Below are 20,262 nucleotides of genomic sequence, written 5' to 3'. Positions count from 1 at the left end.
AATGTAGGGCTAGTTACGTTTATACAGTTCTAAAATTACATTTGGCCCTTTGAAGGTAACCATGAGGCTGATGTGGCCCCTGGTAAAAATTAGTTTGACACTCCTGCTCTACATCCTCTTATTTCAACAAGGAAATGAAAGGGACACCAGGAGGTCAGATCCAAAGTCACTTGGAAGGGGACTTGAAGACGATGTGGTTCCCTACTAATTCCCCCAGTAGACCTCCTGCATCCCAGCTAGACAACACTAAAAACAAAAGCCTTCCCAGCCAAGACAAGCCTCTAAACACCCTGCCACACAGACCTACATAATTCTCTTTAATGTCCCACTCATGATGTGTTGCTGCCTGCAAATTACCCTACCTCTGGAGCAAAAATCCTATTCTGGGCTCCAGCACGCTAATTCTATGTCCATGGACTTTTGAAGTTTGAGAAACCTGTCATTGAAGTTGTTTTTCATCTTAGCTACATAATCTGAAATTAACCTTCCTATCTTTCTGGGAACATTTCCAAGGACAAAGCAGACTATAAAAGTACATGCAAAGTTTGTACATTAGTGCATGGAGCTTCAAGACTGCACTGTGAGTAGTTCAAGTTTTGATGTTTTTCTTTTACCTCATCAGGTATGCGGCTTCCCAAGATACAGCAGTACGAAGAGGAATGGCAGCTCAAATAGGCATCTTTATGCTAGCTCTAAAGTAGCTACTGCACAGCCTCAACAGGACAAAAATCACTCAACTTAAACTATGCTTTAGTAGATTTAGAAGCCACATAATCTCTAGTGGGATGAGCAAACAAAGCTGGGTCATACATGTCTCACGTATGCGGTGGTCATAGATACCTATTGTGGAGAAGACAGACGTAGCATCCCGTTCACCTTGAGAAAATTCAGCACCAGAAAGCTAAGCACATTTACTAATCCAGCAAGTTAGAAAATCCTAACTGCTTCTTTTTCTACTCTTCTAGATGCTTGGAATTTGGATACTTGCACTATTTCTGCTCAATGCAGCAGAAGGTAAGTATATGCAGTTAATATTTATTTAGCCTTTCTATGCTGCTGTATTTTGTAGGATATTATTCTACACTGTGGTTCCTCAAAACCTACTGACTGAGATTACAGTGAGATGAGTGTCTCCATGTTTTCTTTCCTCTTCTCCACTCTTGAAATCCCACCCCAGGAGTATGCAAGAAGTCCTGTGTTTTCCATCTCAGAGCAAAGGAAGAGTGAGTGAGTAGAAGAGTGAGTGAGTGAGTAGAAGAGTGAGGAAAATGTGGAAGCAGCAAGATGGGGACAGGCAAATGGCAGGATAGCTTTATATTCAGCAGAAGCCACTGGCTTGTATAGTAGAAGACTTCCTGTGTACGGTGTAGTCAGCTGTTGAGCACAGTCTCAAGTTATTGATGATTTTTTGCAATATCTTGGCTTGGAATTAGGAGAAACTCAGCTGTCTTTGCCTTGGGCAAAACACAGCTGGGTAAAGATACTGAAGTTATGGTACAGGATACCCACAGAGGAACTCCACTGCGTATTTTCTTGAGGAGCAATAGCATGACAGCTTTCCTTGGGGTAAAATATAGCCTTTGAAGATCTGAGAGACAGCAACTGCTGGTCTTTGCTTTCTGTAAACCACAGGATTTTCAAGAGACCTCCAGAGAAGAGATGCTGTGAGTTATGAGTAACATGCTCCACTTCTTTGCTCATTCACATATTATTGATCTGATCCATGTGCTACAGGTGACCAAGTTTGCTATGATAGGATTGGATGTTTCTCAGATGATATACCATGGTCTGGGACTGTTGAAAGACCAATCCATAAGTTACCCTGGAGTCCAGAAAAGATAGATGCTCGCTTCCTCCTGTACACAAGACAAAATCCTGAAGTCTTCCAGGTAAGAGCTATGTTACTCTAAGGTGTTAGAAATGGTCAAATCTCCACTTCTTTTCAAGACAAAACCTCTTTCAGCTCCTTGGCAGGGTCTCTGGGGCAAAATGCTCTTTCTCCTCCTGCCCTCACAAAGCAGCACTCTCCCATGTTTTCTGTATGGCCACTGAGAAGTACTGGGAAACTGTGCATTTTTAAAAACATCAGGTATTATTTTTTCCATAGATAAGATGAAAACACAAAGTAAAGCCTTGGCTGCTCTAAGATATGTGTCAAAGCTTGCTTTGAATGGAGATAGAGACCTTCATCCATAGTCATGTGAACACTTGCAGATGAGTTTAATATTGCATAACATTTAAACACTTGTACAGATGAGCATAGTTCAGGTCTTAGCAATTTTGATAAACTCCTACAGAAAGCAGATTTAAATGTTTATTAATTTAATATGTACAACAGGAGATCTCTGCAGTTGATGACAGCACTATCGGCTACTCAAATTTTAATGCAAATAGGATGACCAGATTTATTACACACGGATTTATAGATAATGGAGAAGAAAACTGGCTGCACGAAATGTGTCAGGTAGGTACCACAGGAAAATCCTGTCCCTGCGAAGTTCTTTAGTTTGCTTTTATAAAGACTTTCCTATAAATAGGCTGCTTTCTCTTTCTAACCAATCTCTCTCATGGGGAAAAGGGGAAGAAAGTTCGCTTATTTTAAAATGTTAACAACTTAAATATGTAGCTCTGCACCTTGAGGAAAACATGAAGTAAAATGCAGATTCATCTCTTTAGTGAAGTGAGTGACAAAACTTTCAACCTAGGACTTGCTAGAAACCACGAATGAAGTAAAGCACTCTGCTTTCTTGATTTTTGCACTAATTCCAAGTTATTTCTTAATCTTGTTCCCATACAAACTTGCAATTCCAGCTTATGGTCTTCTCAAATCCTATAAAAATGCTTTTAATTGCAGCAGCAGCTAATGAAAGCTGCAAGGCACACAGCAGATAGAGCAAAGTACCAGCTGATGGCACATGACACTTCTAGAATACGGTCTTTCAACTAACTATTCACACAACTAGAATTTTGTTTACATTCTATATTCCTATTTTATTTATGAGAACACTATGAGAAACAACATGAAAGTCCACTAAAAATCAAGTTATTTCACATTTATTGCATCCCCTTACCTGCTTCTCTTTGATACTAGGTCAAAAGAAAATAAATTTATTTGGCAGTTTCTTGTTGGGATTATCACCTTACAAACATTGAGAAATGATCGTTGGATTTGTTAGTTAATATTTTTTTTTCCAATGCATCAGAAGCAGATTGATGTTTTTATAATTCTCATATCCCATTTTCCTTTCTTAAATTAGAGATTTTTCTTTGTTCTAGAGCCTCACAATCAACAAGATAGCTCACATTTTGCTTCAGCTAGTCCCTTAAGTCCTTCTGATTGATTTTCATGAGAATGTAGACACATGAGATAAATCTTTAAATTCTTTCTCTATTACATTGGCCTATATTTTATCACAATACTCCAATTTGTTGAAAACGTATGGTCTCAATGAATCTTTTCAGTAAAGACTAGAGCAAACGGTATTGTGACTACATCAGCCCTCCTACACATATCTTTTATTTACTTTCCCATTAAGTAATAATGGTATCTGCACATTTATTTTTACAACTTCTGACATAGCCACAGACACTTTCACTGCCTTTTATGTCCTTTGCCAGTTGTATCTTGGTTTAGATGCTTTATAATTTCTGAACACAAAACAAAGAATAAATATAACAAAGCTGATAAAGCAAAATACCCTTAGCCAAACAATCCAGTCCAGAGGAAAGAAAACTTCAAATTCTGTGGCAGACAAAATATCTGCCAAATATTCCCATATTCCCAAATAAAGCCATAAATCTGAAATGCATGTTCAGTGACACCAGCAATTTACACACCCTCTCATAAAAACACAGACACTCTTTCTTACAAATTTGTATCAGAAAAAACACTTTTGATCTTTATCGTCAAGTATAAATTGTATTTGAATTTAAGAAGCACTTTTAAATCACTTAAGTGAATCAGTATATGAGTAGAGCTTTAATTTAGTGTTGCATACAAAGTTTGATTGAAATTAAAAATTTAAAAGTATCAATATTTATATAGTTTTCCCTTCTGAAAAGAATACTGCTGTGGGTTTTGAAATGATGGCATGCCCATTATCACAGCGCATTACCCTATTTCAATATCGTGTGAGCATTCATACACCTGTGTGCAGGCATGAGCACAAATTTATGCTAAGGTTTTGCTTCTGAAAATGTTCTCGTACAAATTCATGAAACACTTATGATTTGAGCTGTAATAAGCAACATGGATCAATTCCAGAACATATTTACTATGGGACTCTTTGGTTTTCACTTTTGTTTTACAAAACAGAAGTTGCTCAGTGTGGAAGACATAAACTGCATCTGCATAGACTGGAAGAAAGGCTCAAGATGTCAATACACCCAGGCATCAAACAACGTCCGTGTTGTAGGAGCTGAAATAGCTTATTTTGTAGATGTTCTCCTGGTAAGAATCTTCTGGTTATAAAACTATAGTCATAATGCTGATTTGAAAGAAATACAGTTTAGGAACTTTCATTAATACAAATGTAACTAGGCAAAAACATTTTCTTATACTCAGTGATTATTTTAGACGTTGTGCTGAAAAAAAGACTTTTAAGGTTAGAGAACTATGTCATAACAGCAGAGTTAGCCAATTCAGGTATATAAAGTGCTACAAGACATTCCCATACTACAGCCAAACAGCTAGTCCATGGATGTAAACAGATGTAAAGTCATGTAGTTTTAAATATGCAGAAATAACAGACACAGCAAACTGCCTTTTCACTGTGACAAATCTCACAAAACAACTCTGAAGAATGCCAGAAAAACAACTGGCAGCCAACAGTGGCTGAAGGACAAACTGCTCTCCAGTAACAATACCTGGGGACAAACAGGACCTTCTCAGCTGCCTCAGAGGAAAGGCAGTGTGCACAGTGCCTAAAGCTACAGAAGCTGCACTTGGTTTGAAGCAGTCTTTTAAACTAAGTCTTTTCAACACACGTTTTCCAATAAGAGAACTCTAAAGTACTCAAATGGATAGTATTCTGGGGCTAGGAGTGCTCTCATCTATGTTTCATACTCTACATCTGTGGCACAGCCACTGAATTCCTCTCCAAAAAGGCTGAAGGCATCTCTCCTCTCATGACCTCCTCCAGCTGCTCTCGGTGCCTGATCTGCCAGGGGTTCCTGCCTGGCTGAATCTTGCAAGCCAGATAAACCTCCTTTGAATCTTAATGGGTCTAGGAGGTACAGTGGATACAGAGCCTCTCAGGGTTCTCTTGGCAGAGCTATATAGGATTCTAAGACTGTCCAAATGAGCGCAGCAGCTGAATAAGGAGTTTTGAAAAAAATCTCTATTTGGGACATGAGTACCTAAACTGGCAAACAGATACTGAAATCCCATAGGAGTTCCTGAGTCTGTAGTCAAATTAGAAGTAGTTTTTCAGCCCCTTTTTACTCTTCCCAATACTGATGAAAACAGATACAGTAATTTTTTTACATTCCTGTTTTCTCAGGCAAAATATGGAGCCTCTCTATCCAATATTCACATAATCGGCCACAGCCTCGGAGCACATGTGGCAGGTGAGGCTGGCAAGAGGCGGCCAGGGATCGGAAGAATAACTGGTAAGTCAGTGACTTAAGTCACAGCTCAGACTAAAGGCACCACTGCTTAACAAAAGGTTGCTGTTCATTTTCTCTTACAATCGTATCTGACTGTTTGCTGTAGTTTAGTCAAGGGTAATTTGGGCAATATAGAACTTGCGCCCACCTGTAATAAATAGGACAGCTGACTTGCTGATATACATTGACAGTTGTGGCAATCTCTACAGAGCTTGCTCTCTGGTGCTTCAACTGAACAGTGTCACTGCCCAGAGCAGTGCTTGTTTGGAGCAGGATAGGAGCAATGCTGTGACATAACGATAGCCCATTGTCTCTGCTAAAAACAAACTCACAATAAGTAACATACAACCAGAACCAGCTTTAGCTGCCATGATTGTTTTTCATAAGGATTTGTCCAGCACTAATGTAATAAAACAGATTAGAATTGTAATCTCTACCTTCTTTTTGCTAGCAGCTTTCTACCACCATTTTCATATTTCATTGATCTAGCAGCCTGTTATATAGTAGCACATCTGATGCACAACTTCTCCCACTGCTTGCAGGTCCCTAATAAGCATGCTAGAAGCAGCACAACAGTGAGCAGTTAGTGATTTTGTACTGTAGTTTTGCCAACAACTATCGTTTTCCAGAAAAGGATGGGTTAAACCTGATGTTTCAGAAGCAGTATGCTAGCCTTACTGATATATCACCCATTATCACCTTGCTTTGCTACGTCTATATAATGTACTCTACCAGGTGAAAAGTTTAACAGTAATTAAACTATCATTTTTCATTATTTCCAGTAAAATTTCTAAAGTTTAATTTCTTCACCTGTTAATACACTAAAAACCTGTATTTCCTTGACAGCAAAAATTGAGTCACATAGGATTATATTGTCTGTACAGATTCAAATAGACTTACTAGGGAAGTGCACTCATACTTAAAGAAACAGATTTCAACTTAATCCCCTCTTTCTTTCCAAGGGAGATCACAGGCATTATGTTTATACAATCTGTATTAGTTTGAGCTACATTAGGTCACTCTTAGTTTCTACATAACATCAGCACTGACTGATCAGAAAGCACCCTGCCCCCCAGCCCCCATTTTCATTATGTTCCTGAGTAATAGCCTGTCCCTTTTAAGTGCCTCCACATTTCCAAGTTTAAACATTTTTAATTAAAATGGTGTTGTTTTCTTAATTTTCAGTCAGCTGTACTGATTCAGTTCTGCCTCCCCAGCAACTAATTGCTCTGTCATCTCCCTGTTGTGAGTTACTATATGCCCTGAGAAATTAAGGAAACCTCTCACTATTGCTGAGCCAGGTTTTCCTGTTCAGTTCTTTTAGAGGAGGAATTTTTGGTTCTTGTTTGTTTTATAGTTGTCTACATGTTGCTCTGAATACGCAGGCTGTGGAAGTTCTCCACTGGTCCCGTAAATAGCATCTGTGTCTCACAGGACACAATGGAGCAAGCCTCTGTGACTATTTGCCAGAAACATTCTCATCTTCCCTTTCATCCAACAGCAAGGTTTCATTTTTTAACATGCTTTGGCTTGTAACCTGCACTCTATCCACACTAGCTGAGAGCAAATGACTCTTGAAGGAACCATTTTGCAACACTGCAAGACTGAAATGGTGAAAATTCAGATGGCCAAGCAATGCGAAGCTCCGTGGAAGCACAGGCTGTTTCAGCTCTCTGCCTGCAGCAGGAGCATCAGTGCAACACAGCCACTGCACAACTATCTACATATTCCTATGCTGTTCTTCAAGGGAGAGACCTCGTCTTTCTTAATTTTTTTAACTGACTCTTTAAATACCCAAATGGCAAGAGGCATATTTATTGCTATACATATTAATTTCTAAAAAAAAAAAAATATTCCAGAGACCTCACAAAACAGAGACACCATTTTGAATATTTAGAAACCACTAATACTCTCCCAGAGAACAAAACTGAGAAGACTATTCACTATTGATGTAAAGCAGTAAACTGTGGTGGGCTTCAGACACGTAACCCTTTCTTTTTCTTGGGAGAAAAGTCACTTGGTAAGAGAGAGCACACATCATAACTTTATTAACATCTATACTACTTAGATAAAATGAACCATAAGCAACTATATATGTGATGCTCATTATATACAATCATAGTATTACACAGTTATGTCTCTTAATCTATACATAACACTAATCTTTGTGTTTCAGGACTGGACCCTGCTCAACCTTATTTTCAAGGCACACCAATTGAAGTCAGACTGGACAAATCTGATGCCGAGTTTGTTGATGTTATCCACACAGATTCAGCTCCCACAATCCCCTACTTAGGCAAGTATTCGGTTTTACTGTAACAATACAAATTATTAACACTTAAGTATCCTAATCTTTCATAAAGACTCAGTTGTGCTGGGTGGTGCATAGACACAGAACAAACGCACCACACCTGTCGCTAACAGCTCGTATTCTAAAACACCAAACACAGATAAACTTCAAGCCAGCAGCTATAGGTATGAGATAACATTAATTTAAAATGTGCTTACCCCTGCTTTAAATGTTTCAGGTTTTGGCATGAGCACAGCTATAGGACATCTTGACTTTTATCCAAACGGAGGAGAGGAAATGCCAGGGTGTGATAAGAACGCTATTTCACAGATCGTGGATCTCGATGGCATCTGGGAAGGTAAGTAGGCTGATTACATTACAAATTCAGAGAAAGGTCACCCTCAAAATGTAACCACTTAACTTCTCTCAATTCAGGTGTTTTACATTAGCTTTGAGTGTGTCCACCAGCAATGGCAGCTGCAGACTGCAATGAAACTGTTAATATGCTCAAAACATGCCATTTTCCAGAGCTTATTAAAAAATAAACATGTCGAAGTGTTTGCCTCTGGTAAACAGGCCTTCTCTGAAGTATCTAAGAGCAAAAACCAAAGTTACTGAAACCACGCCAAAATTTTTGAAGGGTCCGTAACAACACATTTCACTTTGTTTCTATTTAGTTGCCCAGCAGCAGTACTGGGTGGAGCAGGGCGATGATGCTGATAACTATTTTTGTTAGCAGATCTTCAGCTGCAATACTTCTGAGATAGAGCAATTAATTTTTTTTTAATTACCTATTACAATCTGCATTGCATTAGAGCAATGTCATTGTGTCTATTTTTAGCCAGCTAAAAAAAAGATTGGCACATAGCTACTCAAACACACTGTTCTTTGTTTTACATGGTTCCAATAAAAGCTCTATTACAAAATTTCTATGTGTCTTTATAAAGTTAAATTTAACATAACATTAAAAAAACCTAAAGATTTGTGCTGTAGACATTTTTCAGTATATTATCTGAGCTCTCTCTTACATTACTGCAGAGACCTTAAACGCCAGGAATCCACAAACTTATTTGTGGTAACTAGCCTTTTTCTCCAGGTTTTATTCAATGCAGCTGGAGGCATTACTCTTTTTTTTTTTTTTTGATAGAGTAAACTTGTTATCAATAATGGTGAATTAAAGCACAAAGGAACAACTGTGTTGTATATGATCTTTTTTTTAACCTAAAGTCAGTATAATAAAGGCAACACAAAGGAAAATAATATATTCATTACTTTAATTTTTAGAGTCTCCCTTCCTTAAGCACCCCCCAAATAATAATAATTTTGTTTTGAAGTCCTCAGCTGGAAGAAATCAATGTTTCACTAGGAAGTTCAGTGTTAAATACTTTTCATTTGGTTTTCTTTTGTTATGGTAATGCAACTGTTGCCTACAAAAGACCTGCTTTATGCAGTTCTCCTTTCTATTGTGAAACTCGGTCAGATGGCTTGAGTAAGTGTTTCGGAGGGGAGGCCTGGGCTGAACTGCACAGTTGGTCTCCATAAAGCATTTCAAGTTTGTATTTTATACCTGTTGACTCAGTGACATTCTTTAGAGCATCAATTCACTGCAAAAGCGAGCTTCAAATCTTGCGTTTGATACTTCCAAGAATCCAAGTGATGAGGCTTTTGAGGAGGAATGCTGCATCTCAATGGCGTGGCAAGAGTTCTGCCCGTATGTTTCCTCAAATGGTAACAGAAAGGGAGAACTAACCTGGGACCATCTTTTCACAGGAACTCGGGATTTTGTGGCTTGCAATCACTTGCGGAGTTACAAGTATTACTCTGATAGTATTACCTACCCTGATGGATTTCTAGGCTACACTACTGCTTCATATGATCTTTTTGAATCAGTAAGTATTTCTTAGAGCCTTCGGGTGGACCATATCAAAAAGAGCGGCTCTTACCTATACATCTACAATTCAGTTTATTTCTGCTAGCTTGCAGCCAGTGAGTGCATCTATGAGACAAGTGTCAGACATCCTAAAGTATTATAGCTCATGCAGCTGACACGGGTCAACGTAGGAAAGACTAACAACAAAACAGGGACATCCCTGGTTCTGTGCTGATATGAGAGCCCTGAGGTACTACTGGAGCTGGTGGGGCTTCCCCAGGACTGCTCTGCTGCATCAAACTGGGGAAAAGGTCAGGAGGAGAACCTGTCCTTGTAATCACCAAATGTATTTATCAAACAGAAATGAGTGGAATCCCACACCGTAGCAGGTGAGCTTTCAAACATAGCTGAAATATCTCATTTTCAAAACAAGTAAAACTTTATGTGATGGTCTGGTGGGGTCAGCCCATGGTCCAAGTCCTTTGGTGGCTGAAGATGACCTCAGGGACAAAGTGCAATGGCTTATGGACTAGGTCAGGAAGCCCTTTCCTGTCCCAGACTGGGAGAGAGGGACCTACAGCCTAAGAGCAGCAGAGCGGTAACAGGTTTGTCACATCCCACAGACAGAGGTATAACCTTACATAGTGCTTAGATTGACCTTTATACATTTTGAGCAGGTCATAGAGATCATACTTCTCAGATCACTTTGGGAGAAGGTGACTACCTGCTTCTGTTACCATTGTAGAAATCAGCTTTTGTTACAAAAATGAGCTTGATTTTCAAGACAAAGCCTTTCTTGACTCCACATGAAGGTATAAGGAGACAACAATCTTTCTCTTCAGTTGCTGGGAAGGACACCTCCTCCTCCTCCCCGGTCCAGTTCAAGGCTACTCAAGGATATCACTGTAGCTGGATTGAGCTAAATGGCATGAGAAAAAACATAGACCCCTGAAAAATCAGAATGTTTGAGAAAGCTGGCTAGCTTATGTGATCTTTCTCAAGTCACAGGGTTACTTGAAATTTGTTGTTGCTTTGATACAGGGCCAGTTAGGTGGGTATATTAAAAATAAGTCCCGTGACTATTTTTTTTCCTTGTCTGTCTGGATAATGTTATTAGTATATACGTTTGTTTTCACTAGGGAAGTGGTTTCCCATGCCCGCAAAGTGGATGCCCAAATATGGGTCACTACGCAGATAGATTCAAAGATAAAATTACAAATGATGTCACAAAACTTTATCTGAATACCGGAGATACCAAGGACTTTCCTCGTGAGTTTCAATTGCTTCTATTGCTACCTACTCCTTGTAAACAAACTTTTTTATTTTCCTGTTTCCCACTTAATTTTAACAGATGAACAGACCTCATAATAGTGCAATGGCTCTTCAGTCCTTCATGCCTTTTCCTCTTTTTGCTCCAATACTAGTGCCCAGTTTTGGGCCATTCAGTACAAGAAAGATACTGAAAAACTAAAAAGTCCAAGGAGGTCACTGAGATGTTTAGTGGACTGCGCTACAAGGTGCATGGAAGAAAGGGAAGAGGCAATGCACAGAAGTTGCAGCAAGCAAAATTTTTATTAAATAGTATGAAAACTACTGTCACAATGACAGTGGCTAAATGCAGGAAGAGGTGCCTAGAGAGGCTGTGAAATCTCCATCTTCGGAGATGTTTAAAACTCAGTTTGACAAAGGCCAAGAGCAAGCTGATCCCAGCTGGCCCTGCTTTGAGATGTGGATAGACCAGACGACCTCCTTTACAACCCAGGTTATCCTAAATGTCAGTTCTCATGAGATGGTTCTTCCTTTGCCTTTGTAAACAAGAATCAGAGGGAGAAGAGCTGCTTTTGCAAATTGTGCACTAAAAGAAAGTTCCCACAAAAATTATTTTCCTTGAGCTTCAGAATTTTTTTACAATCCTTTTACACCGTTCACATTCTGGTTTGTATTAGTATTTACTTGTAACATCATCTTCTTTATAACTTCATTGTATATAAAAAATGTGGTCAAAATGCAGATATCTATATTGTGTTTACCATGTTATGTACTATCTTTTTTTTTTTTTTTTTTTAACCCTCCTAGAGTGTAACACAAATGTCTACCCATTTCCTAGGTTGATCTCATTAGGACACAATAACAGATCTGACTCACAGGTGTTTTCTATTTGTTTTGCATGGTTATAACCCAAGGAAGAGCAGGAAGCACAAAGATTCGGGTATGAGGGAGCATTGTGTGAATTCCTTTCAGTCCAGACAGTCTGCGATGTAGCCTTGAGCTGAAAGGGCAAGGCAGTGATAATTTTATTTTGCTGTCAAATACACTGTATAGACCAAAAAAACTAAATCTTGGTATTTTGGAAACTGTTTCTCCCTGGGTGCAATCTAACCTGCTGTATTTCTTCTATGTAGTTTGGAGGTACAAAGTAACCATGACACTCTCTGGAAACCATAAAGTTTCAGGATATGTAAATGTTGCCCTGTACGGAAGTGGTGGGAACACAAGGCAGCATCAGGTCCTCAAGTAAGTTCAAATGTCAATAGGAAAAACCCTTCAATTCTAGAACATTTAATTAATATTTTCAATTAGTGTTTCTGTTTAAACTGGTTCTATTTTACAGATCACATTCTAGCCCCAGATACAGCTCGCTGACGTAAATGCAGTGACAGTTCACTCACTCTAGATTTGAAAGCCAAAGTTTAGAATGCACTATTTTAAAATGTTAGAAGTTGATGTCACTTGATTGCTGTACCACCAAGGTCGTGCTTGGATCTACACTAGCAGAGTTCAGACCTCTTTGTCTTTCACAGGCTTGTAAAATGTTGCTGCTAAAGCTACCTCATGATTTACTACTGTGTTTTTGTGGCTCATAACCACCTGCTTGCACTGAAGCAGCTTGCTTGCCTCATGTCCATTTTTCTTGTTTGTTTCAACTAAAATATCTGAAATGACAAAAAATATGCAGAAGGCATTTTGATGTGGGTTTCGGGGGTTATTTTTTGGTTTGGGTTTTTGTTTATTGACAGCTATGTCACTTCCAGTTTTCCAAGAAGGACTTTCCATCTTCATGCTTGGCAGTAGGTGTCTGCTATGAGTTCATCCCCATTTGCAGGAATCCATGCATTCACCAGAGATCAATCTGCCCACACTAAAGGCACTCCAGCACTGTCTTAGCTGCTGTTTGCAGGGCCTGTGTCAATTCAATTGCTGGAAATGAACTTCTTTTCTCTTCCCCCAGCAAATCTTGCTCTAATCTATCAGGCACCACTGTGGATCTGGCAAAGAAACTAAAATGCAAAGGGATTTAGTCCTGTCTCTCATTACTTCCACTACCATAAGCTTTATAATACAGAGGAGAGTAAACATGCTCCTCTGAAGGCAGATGAATGAGAAAGTGCAAAACCAGGGGAAGGAATAAAAATCGTCTCTTTCTCATGAAGCTTGTTAAAACTGTAGAGGTTTCTTCTGGGTGGTTCTGCTGAGTCCTCTGCTTTTTTTCCCTCCCCCTCTCCTGTATCTCTCAGGTCATATCTACAACAATAGTTCTGCAGTGATAAAGGCATCACACATTCAAACGCCTCTTGAATTCATAGAGCAGGGCTAAATTTAAGAAAGTAGCCTTTCACCTTCAGAGCATGGGGCTGGGAGGGGGTAAAGGAGAGGATCGGAGAAGCACTGCCTCACATTCTGTGAGATGTCATAATGAAGCTGTTACCAGTCTCAAACTGCTGCCATTTAGAGCTTGCTGTATTGATGTGATATGAAATAAGTAGCCAGATGATAAACCACAGTTATCCAAAAGCAGATGCACATTTGCATTGGCCACAGTGCTGCAAGTGTGGGAATCTCTGCTACAGAGCTGGGCTGAGCAGCTGCTGGATAATCCTTTCAGCCATTCCAAACAAATCTGATATCTGTATCATATAAATTAATTAACATTAAATGAAAATTTCATTTCTGTGGGAAAAAAACAAAACAGAACAAACCTGCCTACATAAGCAACAGGAAGCAAGCTCTTCTTTCTCCACAGGGCTTGTCCTGTAACTGGTTCTCCATTGTGAAGTGTGACTGCAGCACATCAGGCCTACATGCCTTTGCTTCTTCTCACAAACACTGTTTGGGGTTAAATAATGTTAGAAAATTGGCAATAATGTTATGATTTTATAACTCACAGCCACTCAGTTGACAGGACTGGTAATTAATATTAAATGCCAGTGTGTCTCACATCCATAAAATGTTATTTTTTTCAGGGGAACCCTCCAACCAGACAACACTTACACAAGCTTCATTGATGTAGAAATTAACGTTGGAACACTTACGAAGGTTAAATTTCTTTGGAACAACAATGTGATAAATCCACTTCTTCCTACAATAGGAGCTGCAACTATCACAGTACAATCTGGAGAAAATGGAGCAGAGTAAGTATATCCGTTGTGAAAATCTTGAAAGCTACTTGGGAGGATAGGTGACAAATTTACATGTGGTGTAAAAGCATTTTCACAAGAAAATCTATTTAAAGCATTCAAAGATTATCAAAAAAACCTTTTATTTCCTTCCTTTCAAGAGACTGTTCATCCATAGTTCAATTCATTACTGCTTCAACCCTTTGCCTTAAATAGCTTCAAAGGAAAACTTAAAATATTTACAGCCTTCAGAAGAGCCAACTTCCTGTATGACCTTTTGGATGAGAAAAATTAGTGCTGGCTTGGATTATCGGCAGCATTCTTGCCAAGCTCCTACTGTCTACAAGAACAGGTTATCAGAGTCTGAACTTACGTTAGGATGTTGGATTCAATGTCAGCTGGAACTAGCGGAAGTTTTCCATTGATATTGATGGTCACTTGAGATCATGATTGTCAAAAGATAATGGTGATAATAAGCCTACTCTTCCAATCAGCAGGACTAATACTTGGAAGCTGTGCCTCAAGGCACTGATATATTTTTGCCTTTTTTTTCAGATTCCGTTTCTGTAGTTCCAATACGGTGAGGGAGGATGTTCTGCTAACTCTTAGCCCTTGCTAACAGCACACACGGATGCCCCAAACCTTGCTACCAATAAAAGCTAGTCATGCATGAAACACTGGAGTCTGGAGTCACTGCAGTTATGATACTGGTGTGTTGGGCTTTTTTGTTGGTTTGGGGTGGGGGAGGGAGGTGTCTGTGGATACTTGTCTATAGACAGAATTTTTAGAGCAGATTTAGGAATGCATGACCAAAAACCTATTGAAAAATTCCCCTAATTTCAGCCTGCTTCAAAATAATTTCAGACTGAAGCCTAAGCCCAGATATAGTGTGAAATAAGGATGAAACAGACAGGAGGGTGAGTGGTTACAAAATGAGGCTGGAAGTTTAGCTATAATTGCCTGTGCGAGATGGAACAGTGAACATGATGGAGAACTGATAACATGTTTTGGTGTGTTAATGCTGAACTAAGCTTGGACCAGGTGATCTGGACAGAACTAATTTGAGAAAGCTGCATAGTAAATTCCAATTGTTAGTGAAGTTTCACTAACATGCTTATAATTACAACAATCAACAAAGTGTCCTGAAAATCCATATGTTGGACAAGACTGCCAGATGATGTAGTTAAATTGCAACCCAGGCAATGTTGCTGCTTTCTCTGCTTTTTGATAAACACATTCAGCTGAAGTGTGGATAGCCCACAAATTCATTTCTGTCCCGATATAATCGTGTATCAGCTCCTACAGGCTGCTTCTGGAGAAGTGGTGAGCATCTCCTCTGCTCCCAGAGGAACTCCATCCTCCATGAAAAACCCACAGAGCTGCTGGGGCCTGGAGATCTAACACTCCTTGGGACCTTTTCAGCAGTTTCTCTTGAGGTTACCCAAAGTGGGGCACTTCACTCTTTCTGCCTCTCTGTGTGACCTTTCTTCCCTCAGAATATCTTGTCCTGAAGGACATCAACACTTTAGCAAGACTTCAGATTCCACTTGCAATGGTAGAGGTTGAAACTAATTTATTGTGTGTTGGAGCACTACTCTTCTAATACAGAAGAAAAAGCAGTTTAATTTATTCAGTGCATTCTGCCAGCTCTCGCAGGGTGACAGGTGGGAGAGTGAGCTGCGAAGACTAGAAAAAGATTGAAGATTGGCAACCTATGGGCACCCCCAGAGCTGGAGTTTTCCTTATGTGAAAACCAAATTGCTCCTTAGTCTAACGCAACTGAAGAGAATATCCTCCAGCAATTTCAGTTTTAGTCAGAGATGTGCAGGCTTGCTTTTATATTTAAAAACCTTCTATATTGCACTTGTGCTTCTTGCCCAGATTAAAAGGCACAACCCAATTGTGGTGCCCAGAAGCATTGTACAAATCAAATTTTCACCTGGATAACCACTATTTCCTGAGTCCGTGAAACCTTGCTTTAGGGAAGATATAGGGCATAAATACATGAATTAGTAAATGGGACATGCCTTGCTATGCTGTCACAGATGTGTGGGGTATTAAAATGTTAAGCCAATGTCTTGTCCAGCTCAAGAGGGAAAAACAAATGTTTTCCACCCTGATGGTACTACTTGTGTAGTACCCCCACGAAACTGCTTCCGGCTCTGTGCAGCACGTCATGGCAGCAGCAAGTGCACAGCAGAGCAAATTTGCCTGTGCTGTCCACGATGGGTATAGGCTAATGCTTATTTTGGCTCCGTTTTCTCCCATGCATGGTCAACCTTACAGTGGTAGAATAAGAAGATCAAGCCTGATAAGCTCAAGGATGTGAACTGTTTGTTCTGCATCAGGCTGCAGTAAGCCCAGTTTTGGGTCAGTCCTGCAAAGCCTTTCTCTGCTCTCGGCAGCTGCAGGGCCATGGCAGTGCAGGAGGCAGAGGATCCGGCCACAGGACTCTACAGGTTTTCACACTTGATTCATGTCATTCAGTCCAAGGAGGAACACAAATCCCCTCTCCAGGAGATAAAGGGTTTACCCAGAGCATGTATAACCACAGACACGAGAGCCAGCGTCTGATGTTGAGTTTCCACGTACCCCACATCCATTTGACGTTGCCTGGTTCCTTCTGCCTTGACTATTTCTCTCTTCTGGAATTTGGCTTCCTGATCTCAGTGCATCCTGCTGAGGAAACCTCAACAGGGCTATTAACTTCCTAACATAGGAGAAGAGTTTCTCCTTTGTCTTTTGTTCCTTTACTTTAGTATAAGCAGATTCTTGCCTCCACAATTGTTTTGACAGTCAAGATATTCTCGGCATTATCCTTTGCCATAGCCACTTCAGCAGCCCATGTAATTTTAACAAACACCTAACAGAATCAAGACATTAAAGTTGACAATAGCATAATAAAAAAAAAATCTCCTTTTAATAATGAACTGGAGCTGCCGTCATCTTGTTTTAGCAGAGTAAAATCTCTCCCCCCCTCCCAAACACTTTACAAAGCTATTACATAAAATGCAATGTTAAATGAACAACAAATTACTTTCCCTTAGCTAGCTTTTAATGCTAATGGCGTTATTCATTCCTGACCTTTTGAAATATTAGATTTTTTAAATGACAACATAAAAAGAATTCTTGTTTGAAAACGCAAGCGACTTTAAACCACATGTTATTACTTGTAAGTATAGCATGCACATGCATCATTCATTTTGGTGTCCCATTTATGGCTAATTGGTATATATTTCAGTTGACATATATTGTTCTCCTGCAAACGTGTCAAATTCCTTAACGATGCCGGTGACAAAAGCATAGTGCTTGAGATATAGAAATTACGCTCTTTACCATATAATCATTCTTATCTATTGGGAATGCTATTTGTGACAAATCTTGTTCAAAAAATACACACTAAATTGATTATTTTTTTAACTTTAATATCGCACCATTCATGGCAAGTCTTTGATTGAATCTTTAAATGTAAAAATGTTTTGATTTTTATCTGCATCATTTTGTAGCTTTTAAAAAGCTCACTTTATTTATTAAAGGAAGAGTAGCACAGCGCAGATCTTAAAATGTATCTTTTGTCATCAGCATAAGAAAACAAATGGGGTTTAATTGTGGATATGGAATGAGTAATTTGGTGAACAATACTTTGTGCTGTAGTTTAGGTTTTCTAATTCCTGCCAGAAATTACTATTATTTTGTTGGTGGGCAGCATTGCAATCAGAATTTTAAATATGGGAGCAACTTGGGCCACATATTTTCATTACATTTTAGATTGCCATGTGCAATGTGTTTCTCTCCTATATTACAAATCATCTGAGAACAATAAAAAAAATTTGAAGATTTCATGTGATTAATTATTACCGAGACATAGCAGTGCCTATTGTTGTCTTTAGACAATGCTGTCTATAGTCATTACTTTGCTCCATAAATCAGTAGGATAATGAGGTTCTATCTTTCAAGAAATATCTGAGCATATCTTAATTTGGCATTGATGAATTGGCCTTCCTGAACCTCTTGAGGTTTTTTTTAATTTAGTTTGTCATATTAGAGCTTTCATCACCTAGCCACAGCTGACAGTGTTTATATGTGCATATTTACTTCCATACCTTTCTGGGATGCGTCCTCAAATAGAATTTGAGGTTGCAAACAGAATTTTATGATGTTATGTCTGAAATCTATTTTGTTCTTAATTTGAGTGTAAATCACAAGCTATTTTGCCACACCCTCCTACTTCAGAAATATATAGTCTGTATGGTTGTATTTAATTGAAAAAAAACAAGGCTAAACTTATTAAAATTGTTTTCCTTTTAAAAATTGGAAACAACGTATTCAACAAAAGAGGTAGTACTTGAAGAAAATACTTTTGCCAAAAAAAAAAAAAAAGTGCAAAAATCAATTTTATCCTCTGCAAAGCCTCTCAAATTTGAAGACAATGGAAGGGTAAAATGTCTCAGTATTTGTAACTGGTCAAAACAGAAGGCTTCAGTAGAGGGCAGAGGCAGAAAGGAGATCGATGTGATGCTCCCACAGCCCTAAATGAAAAAAATACTAATAGCGGCCTACATGCCACTTACTTCTAAATTGTGCCTCTATACAATCAGAAACAAGAAACAAAGTACTCTTTAAATCAGTCTAAATGTTGTATTCAATTACACAATAACAATTGAGTGGCTACCACATTTGTTAGCATATTGAAGACATATATTAAGTGAGATCCAAAGACAAAAGTTGCATTCAGGGCCCTTTTTGTACTGTGGTCCATGTAATTATTGTTGCGGTACATGTCCTGTGAAAAATCTTACCTTTAATTGCATTATGTGGATAATTGCTTCACATCAAACCAATCAGGGAAGCGAAAGGGGAAAAAAAAGGGATCTAAATCTCCAAAGCAATTAACTTTTTCACAGAATAATTTGCATTATTGTAATTTTACATATCATTTTGCATAAGCGTTAAGTCTCACTCTCATTAAAAATAACAACAATGAACAATACTGGCGGCTTGAGTGCCTCAGTTTGGGGTGTGCAGCTTCAGAGTTTGGATTCCCCTGGGAGTCTTGATTATCCTCTTTGGAAAGTGAGGTCTCCCGTGAGAGCGGTACCATTTCTCACTCAGAAGGCGCTCTCCATGGCAGAGGAATATAGTCATCATCTTAATTACGTGGGACACGAAACACACAATGAGCATGTGTATGATTTGCCTGAGACGATGGAAGAGCAGGAGCCATCCCCTCCTCTGAACACTGAGCACTGTGTTTGCTGATGGCAGCTTGAGTCAGGCTATAGAAACTTCCAAAGGAGCTGCTTAAAAATAACCCCAAACTCTTTGTTTTAGGCTGCCAACCTTTTTCTTGCAGTCCTGAATTCCTTACTCAAACACCAACCATCTCTCATTTGATGAGGGAATAAAAATCAACAGGAAGGAAACATGCAAGAGGTTCTCCCCCACCTCCAGTTCTCACCAAGGCTGCTGTCAGTCCCTTGAGATGGTCGGTGGCCTGACCTCACATCTCCAACCTTTCTCATCTCCCCTCTGCTTGCGGCTTGGAAATGAGTGCCATCTGACCATTTTACACCCCTGCAGAGGGGTAAATTCAGCAGGGAGTCAGAGACAAGGATGTGCTTGACTCCCCTTAAAACTCAGTCCACAATCAACCATCTCCAAACCCATGTCTCCCAGAGAATGCGGGGAGGGCGTGTTTGGGAAAGGAGGCTTCTCCACTTCATTAAAGAGGGACTGTAGATTCTTAAGCCTTTGCTTTATTTCAAAACGGAGTCAAAATGTCTTCACTGGGTCATGAGAATCAGCCTCAGTTCCTCCCGCTGGACCTGACTTACAAACCCTGTGGCTGTGACAGAAAGGACACTGAATGGCAGTTCATACCACCAAAGTGCCACTCTTTGCTGGGTCTGAAGGGACGGCAACATGGCAGCAGAAAGGGGCATATTTTTGTTGCAAAGAATGATTGTAGGGGACTAACAACTTCCTAACTCAGGAAAATGTTAAAAGTGAAGATAAAAGTGACTGCACTAAAGAGTAATTCTCCTTTTGACCCACAGAGAAAGAGGTGCTTAGTGAAAATATATGATCACGGACAGTGCGAA

The 20,262-nt window shown here is 39.4% G+C and overlaps 1 protein-coding gene across 1 annotated transcript; it reads left to right on the top strand.

Moving 5' to 3' along the window:
* Positions 1 to 559: 559 nt before the first annotated feature.
* Positions 560 to 14,780, top strand: LOC135990730 (inactive pancreatic lipase-related protein 1-like). The gene is made up of 13 exons (XM_065638728.1): positions 560 to 580; positions 966 to 1,014; positions 1,735 to 1,889; positions 2,339 to 2,464; positions 4,316 to 4,450; positions 5,502 to 5,610; positions 7,784 to 7,903; positions 8,136 to 8,255; positions 9,668 to 9,786; positions 10,907 to 11,036; positions 12,170 to 12,281; positions 14,009 to 14,176; positions 14,717 to 14,780. The coding sequence occupies exons 1-13, from the start codon at positions 560 to 562 to the stop codon at positions 14,778 to 14,780; spliced, it is 1,428 nt and encodes a 475-aa protein (XP_065494800.1).
* Positions 14,781 to 20,262: the final 5,482 nt, after the last annotated feature.

The sequence above is a fragment of the Caloenas nicobarica genome, chromosome 7 (assembly GCF_036013445.1).
Source record: "Caloenas nicobarica isolate bCalNic1 chromosome 7, bCalNic1.hap1, whole genome shotgun sequence".
Classification (NCBI taxonomy): Eukaryota; Metazoa; Chordata; class Aves; order Columbiformes; family Columbidae; genus Caloenas; species Caloenas nicobarica.
The sequence above is the reverse complement of the archived record's forward strand: the minus strand, read 5'-3'. Positions and strand labels throughout refer to the sequence as shown.